At 35.1% G+C, this 7789-nt stretch overlaps 1 protein-coding gene across 1 annotated transcript in view; it reads right to left on the bottom strand.

The window, feature by feature from the left end:
• Nucleotides 1–439: 439 nt before the first annotated feature.
• Nucleotides 440–7789, bottom strand: part of DNAJC15 (DnaJ heat shock protein family (Hsp40) member C15) — a gene marked incomplete at its 5' end in the record, with an annotated part of 40041 nt that continues 32691 nt past the window's right edge. The window contains one exon of the mRNA XM_008050547.1: nucleotides 440–690. Within this exon, the coding sequence (XP_008048738.1) occupies nucleotides 620–690 (71 nt within the window). The remainder of the gene's footprint in view (nucleotides 691–7789) is intronic.

The raw sequence follows: 7789 nt of genomic DNA, 5'->3' as shown, positions 1-7789 counted from the left end.
AAGTCCTCAGCTTCAGCTATAGGGTCTCAGAGAGAGCCAAGTTCTTTAGTGAGTCCTAACTCCTACTTTATAAAACAGTATTTAGTCAATTCCATTACACTGCAGGTTACTTTCCCAGGAAGTGGCAGCCAGTGTTTGGTCTCAAAACATTTAAAGCACCTTACACAGGCAGAGTCCCAAATTCCTCTTAAACAAACAAACAAACAAATAGATTTTTTAAAAGGACAATAAAGGCTCAAATATAAGTAGTTAGAAAATTTCTACTAATTGCTTACAAATCTCAATTGTATTCCTGATGGCCATACTTTCTGCACACTGTACTGAATGTGTAAGCAGGGGATGGGGGGGATTTAGGATTAACAAAAAAATATTAAAAAGTATAAATGTCACAGAGAAAAGAATAAGGAAAAAGATCAGTTACAGAATTTTACGGAGTCCCTTCAAAAAATAATAAAAAACAAGACTATTACTCTTTTATTGTATATAACTTAATGGTAAAAGAAAAAAATCTTGGTCAATACATGTGTGGAAATTAAGGAGACCGTGCTTTAGATTAGTTTGCAGAACGTTTTCTTTGAAGTCCTCCCCTTCTTCCTGCAGCATGGTCCTTGAGCATCAATCAGTGTTTGGTGGTTGCTTCTAGCAAGTCTTTTGCTTCATTTATTTTGGCTGCTAAGTAAGGAGATCCACCTGAAAGGACAAAGAAAAATAAATACATTAAGACACACTTCATCACTGACATATTTTAAAGTCCCCAATATAGAAAAAACATTCTTAATTATAATTCTTTGGCATTTTCCCACACGTTCATCCTCTGGCAAATTATTTTATAAACTAACTAGAAATCAAAACAGTATAAATCATTTGTTTAGTGAAGTCCTACAAACATCCAACAATCAAAAATAATCTCTGAGAAAAATAATGAAAGTTGTGATCAGGAATAACTTAAAAAAACACCTAAACATTTCACTAGTCAGATATTCACCACTCAAATATTAGACCAGAAAACTTTCTGAAATTAAGTGGATGGTTAAGTAAATTAAATAAGTCCCATAACTTTTAAAAAAAGATGAATAGCCATTTGTGAAGAAGGATCTTTTTGAAGGAGGCAAATCAATTCAAGGGATCTTTTAAAAGTCTAATCAAGTTTTATGGCTTCACAAAAATAAAATACATGCTAAAAAGGCAATTATGTACTATGCAGTGCTAAAATTATATTTACTAATACAGATAGATGGACTAACACTAATATGAGAGTTAAAAATAATGTCAAAGGAAATTCTCCTTTTTCTCTGAAATGCTCCTATTAGAATATTTACAGAGTGTTGTCTTGGATTCACAGTGCCTCAAAATAAAATTAAGTCAGTTCTTTTTTAGAATTCTTTGGATTGAATTCTTTCAAATGTAAACAGCAAGAGGAAAATTGAAGTGAATTTCAAATGCAGAATCATTATAAATCCAAACAGAGCCTATTTGACATACAAAAATACTATCCTCAGACTGTCACATTAAAGCTATTTAAACATTGTACACCGTCCAACTTCTAGTCTTGAATACTGGCATTGCTAAACGCCTGGGCTAACAACCATATTACAGTCACCTGTCTGTGTTTGTTTTTATTTTGTATTCTCCCCTTAAGTGCAAACCATCTATAGCTGCTGAAAACATCCTAAGGCCTCAGTAGCTTACAACAAGTCAAAAAGCATCTAGCTAGTATTGGTATAAATGGTCCTGACTTCATTCAGACTTTTTATTGAGACCATACCCACTCACCTTAAGAAGTGAAAAAAAGCAGAGAAACAAACTTGGTGTTGTAGTAGAAAGGGTGATAACTGGAGGAAGCTATAGTTAGCTGTCTGCCCTTGAGGATACTAATGACATTTTCATATCAAGATCTGAATTGCTATAAACACTTATGGAATATATCAGAGTGTTCCTGAGTACATGATCAGAATTACAAAGAAGTGTGATGAGAGTTTTACACACTTGGTTATGAAATAAGTTGATTTCAAATGATCTAGGAATCAGATAATGTCAATATGATAAGTTTTTGAAATTGTTAGCATTATCAAGGTGATGTCAGGCATCTTGATGTCCTCAACAAATGTTAAAACATTAATTGAATTTAAACATAACCTTTGATTGATATACATTCTGGATATTTAAATCATAGGCCATAATATGCTCATTTAGCAGCTGGAAAATATCAAAGGCACAGATGATTGAAAGTCTTATTAAACATTACATTTACTGATGGCAATGATAGAGGGAAAAAATGAGTTTATTCAGAATAATGTTGGATTTTCTACCACGCACTGGAGGGTCACTGGACCTTTACTCTACATGCCTGGTGGGAACTTTGGGTTGGCTCTTGTGAACCCCAATCTTCCTCTTAATACTTGGAAAAGCTCCTCAGCCAAAAACTACAATTCTAATATTCCCTTCAAGCAGTGTTTGATTCCAATGAGATCTCATTAATTAAAAGCACTCTTGTGAGACTTGGAAGGCTAAAGTGAGGGAAAGGCTAAAAATACCTAGTTTCTGGCACTGAATCATGACTGACCACACATCCTAGATTTAATGAAAATCATAAGCTCTGCAATTTTTTAATCCTTCTTAGTGTTCTGAGGGAATTTCCTAGACTCCATTTAATAAGAATACTCATCTTCACCCTTGGTATTTCTATACCTTTGTACTTCCAATATTGAGAATAATAATAATAATAATAATAATAATAATTTTGTAGAATAAATATCTCCTGTTTCTGCCTATTATGAGCTAACATACTTAAGACCAACCCTCCCACTGACATCCAACCAAAAGAGCTGAATAAGATAGCAACACATTAGTACAAAGCATTAGAGGGCTACCACGTCAGCTAGGTCTTAAGGGTCAAGATCTGGAGATATGGGAAATGCACTGTGATGAGCTCCGCATTCTGTGCAGCCTTTTTTTCCCCTCAAAGAAGCCAGACACAAAATAGTACATAACACAGTCTCAATTATAAGAAACTCTAGAAGTGACACATCTAATCCACAGTGGTAGAAAGAAGAACAGTGATTGCCCAAGCTGTGGGCAGGGACTGGGGAGGAACTGGCAATCGGAAGGAGCACCAAGGAACTTTTAGAGTGGATGGAAATGGTCTATGTCTTGATTATGTTAGGGATCACATGCATGCATACATTTGCCAAAACTCATCAGTTCATTTAAGTGGATGCATTTTTTTCTATGTAAGTTATATCTTATTACAGTTGATTAATAAAAACCCAGCAGACTATATGTTAGTTGCAAGAGACTATTTTTGTGGGGGGTAGGGGAAAGGTATTGCTCTATTGCCTATGTTGGAGTTCAGTGAAGTGATCATAGCTCACTGTGGCCTTGAACTCCTGGGCTCAAGCAATTCTCTCACCTCAGACTCCTGAGTAGTTGGGAATACAGGTGCGCACCACCACACCAGGCTTATTTTTTTTTTCAAATTATTTTTGTAGAGATAGGGTCTTCCTATGTAGCCCAGGTTGATCTCAAACTCCTGGCCTCAAGTAATCCTCTTGCCTTCTCTCAAGTGTTGAAATTGCAGGCATAACCCACTGTGACTACTTTTACTTTACTTTACTTTTCTTTCTTTTTTTTTTTTGGAGTTGGAATCTCACTCTGCCGCCCAGGCTGGAGTGCAGTGACACGCTCTCGGCCACCACAGCCTCGACCTGCTGGGCTCAGGCAATCCTTTCACCTCAGCCTTCCAAGTAGCTGGAACTACAGGCACATGCTACCACACCCAGCTAATTTTTGATTTATTGTACAGATGAGGTCTCACCAAGTTGCCCAGGCTGGTTGTGAATGCCCTGCCTACTTTTAAAGAACAAAAAAGATATACGCCATAAAAAATAAGCTAACATTATTAATTATTAGATGAAGTATACTTTAAGGCAAAAGGTAAAAATAGAGATAAAGTGGGAGCTAGCATAGTGTTACAAGGGTCAGCCTACTATAAGACAAAGCAACTGTAAATTTGAATTTTGCCTAATAATATAGCCTCAAAATATACTAAAGAGAAATTGACAGTACCAAAAGGAAAAACACAAAATCCAAAATCATCATCATAATGAGAGACATCTATCTCTCTCAGTAATCCATAAAATAAGTAGACAAAAAGAATAAGAACATCAAAAAGTTAAATAACATGATGAACAAATTTGATTTAGAGGACAAACATAAAACATTCCATCACACAAGTACAGAACACACCTTCTTTCAAACAGCACATGAAACATTTACTGAAAATGACCATGTGGTAGGCTTTAAGCAAGACTCAACGAACTGCAAAGATTAAAATCACATAAACAGCCTGGGCTACTTGAAAAGTGTTCCAAGGACTAATATTGGTTTATAACTTTTATTAGACCACAATCAGGTAGGTTTAGAAATTAAGAATAATTGTTTAGAAAATATTACAGCTTGATATAATAGTGTATTACTATAGAATCTAATAATAAAAAATTGGGGCTTAGATCATAAATATATTTTTTAACTTAAATCTTCTAGTAATTTAATCTTTACTGTATTTTTACAAAGGCTGCCAATCCACCAGAGATTGAAGGAAAAAACAAGTCCTCCACCACAGAAAGTGTGACAAGTACTGACATACAGTATGCTAAGTGACCACAGTAGAATTAAACCAGAAATCAATAACAAATACAACTAGAGGATCCCAATGTTTGAAATTTAATCCACATACTTCTAAATAACTCATGTATCAAGGAAGATATCACAATAGAAAGTAGTGTTCAAGAAAGAGAATCAACAAAGAAAGAAAGAACCCATAGATCCACATCTCTAATGAGCACAGATGCAAAAAACCAAAATATTCACTTACCAAATCAGACTAAATATCATGACCAGGTTAGGTTTATAGAAAGAATACAAGATTGACTTAAACATTAAAAAATTAATCAATGTTAATTAATCATATTACTAGAATAAAGAATATCATATAATCATGTCAAAAGATGCAGAAATTCAATACAAATTCATAATAAAAACTTTCAGTAAACATAATAGAAGAAAAGTTATTTGATGTGATAGAAATTATCAAAAATATAACAAACATCATATTAGTAATAAAATGTTAAACACTTTGTTTCTGAAATCAGCAACAAGAACAAGATAACTACTCTCATAGCTTCTATTTAACACAACATTGGAGGGTCTAGATATTGCAATAAGTGTTCCCCTCCCCTGAAATACAAAGGATTAAGGATTGGGAAGAATTTCCATTCCTCATAAATGACACAACTTCACATGTAGAAAATCCGAAGAATCTAAAGACAAATCATAGTATTAATAAATGAATTTAACAAGGTGCTGGATACAACATAAATATATTAAAAATTACTATCTTTATGTCCTAGCAATAATTAACAACACAATAATAACTTTAAAAATAACACAATTTATAAAAACATTAAAAAAATCAATACCTAGGAATACATTTAACAAATTATGTATATGACTACAACCCAGAAAACTGTAAAACCTTACTAAAGATGACCTATATATATATGGAAGAATATACCTCATTTGTGGATTAGAAAATTCAATACTGGAAAGATGTCAATTATTACCAAATAGATCTACAAATTCATTTCTCAGGAGACTTGAGTGTGAATGTGCATGTGTGTGCACATGCAGATTGGTAACACTCAACTATATTATATTAAATTATATTAAAATGTAAAGTGCCAAACAAAGCCAAAAGTCTCAAAATGACAAAAAAACCCCACAAAAAACTAAAGATTTTATACACCAGAAATAAAGACTTTCTATGAAGCCACAAATTAACACAAATCAATACAGTGTGGCATTGGCACAAACATAAACAAATTAACCAATGGCAGTAGAGAGAAAATACAGACACCTTCCCAGAAATATCTGGTTATTTGATTTATAGCAAAGGTACTACTGTAGATCATTGAGAAAAGTCTGCTTTCCAATAAAAGGTACAGGACTACTTGGATATTTACATAAAAATAACTGGTGCTTTAGCCCTATCTCACCCTACATGTAAAGGTCAATTCTAGGTTATTACAGATAAAATTATGTAAGATACATGCCAGGCATCGTGGCTCACACCTGTAATCTCAGCACTTTGGGAAGCTAAGGTGGGAGAACTGCTTGAGCCCGGGAGTTTAAGACCAGCCTAGCTAGCATAGCAAGACCTCATCTTTACTAAACAAACAAACAAACAAACAAACAAACAAACAAAAGAAAAGTAGCCAGTTGTGGTAGTGTGGACCTGTAGTCCCAGCTACTCAGAAGGCTGAAGTGAAAGGACTGCCTGAGTCCAGAAAGTCAAGGGTGAAGTGGGCTGTCATCAGGCCATTGCACTGTAGCCTGAAAAAATTATTTAAGATACAATGTTCCAGAAATTATCTAATTATCTTCCTATCTGCCTGCTTGCCTTCCTTCCTCGGTCTTCCTTCCTTCTTCCTTCTGAGTCTCATTCTGTTACCCAGGATGGAGTGATAATCATGGCCACCACAACCTCAGGAGATCCTTCAGCCTCAGCTTTCCAAGTAGTGGAACTTCAGGTGCGCGTCACCATGCCTGGCTAACTTTTGGATTTTACTGTGGAGATGAGGCCTCGCCAAGTTGCCCAGGCTGGTCTCGAACCTCTGGGCTCAGGCAATCCTCTTGCCTCTACCTCCCAAAGTGCTGGGATTACCGGCATGAGCCACCGTGCCCAGTCCAGAAGTTATCTTCATTGACCTTGAAACAGGCAACATTTTCTTAAACAAAGCAAGCACTTACTATAAGGGAATATTTTGATAAACTGGACTATGTTAAACTTAAAATTTCTGTTCATGAACAAACACCAGTGAGAGTATGCAATATAAAGAATTCATACCTACAGTACCAGAATATATGATGTTTCCAAAAGTATACAAAAGGTAGACAATCCAACAGGGGAAAAAAAAGGGATAAGTGATAGGATATTCATACCATGGAATACTTTGTAGCAATAGAAATAAATGAATAAGTACTACAGCATTCACTACTACATGAATGAACCTCAAAAAATAATAAATGAGAGAAGACAAATACAGAAGACTACACACTATAGGACTCTACTTATGTAAAGTTCAAAACCAGGCAAAACTAATCTATGATGATAACAGTGGTTATCTGTGGGGAGAGAAGAGTGTCTGGAAAAGTATGCGAGGAGAGTTTTTGGGGTGATGGTATGATTCTATTTCTTAATCTGGGCACTGACTATATTAGTGGGTTCACTTTGTGACAATGCACTGAGTTGTATATGTATAATTTGTGTACTTTCACGAATGTATATTTCAATTTTAAAGTTTACTGAAATATGAATACTAGAGATTACAGACCTCTATGTAGTTTTATGACACTACAAATTTATACTGTACAAAATAACTAGGACTTGGCAAACCTTTGATTAAGATGATAAGGAAGATAGTCACTGAATATTGCTCTAATATATTATTTCATTGGATTTTTCCAATCACCCTTCATAGTATCACCCTTTATCATTAAATAAAGAGACTGAATTATAAAAATGTAGCTGCTCAATATCAACTACAGAGCTAATATGGGGTGCATATAAATAAATGTATATATAGTGGAATACTACTCAGCTTTGAAAAGGGAGATCCTAGCCGGGCTCGGTGTCTCAGCCTGTAATCCCGCGCCTTTGGGAGGCTGAGGTGAGTGGATTGCCTGAGCCTGCAGGTTCGAGACCCGCCTGGGCAGCGAGACCTCATCTGCA

This window comes from Carlito syrichta, unplaced genomic scaffold (assembly GCF_000164805.1).
Source record: "Carlito syrichta isolate Samal-C Ts95f unplaced genomic scaffold, Tarsius_syrichta-2.0.1 Scaffold149649, whole genome shotgun sequence".
Lineage (NCBI taxonomy): Eukaryota > Metazoa > Chordata > Mammalia > Primates > Tarsiidae > Carlito > Carlito syrichta.
This window is presented reverse-complemented; position numbering and strand designations above follow the sequence as displayed.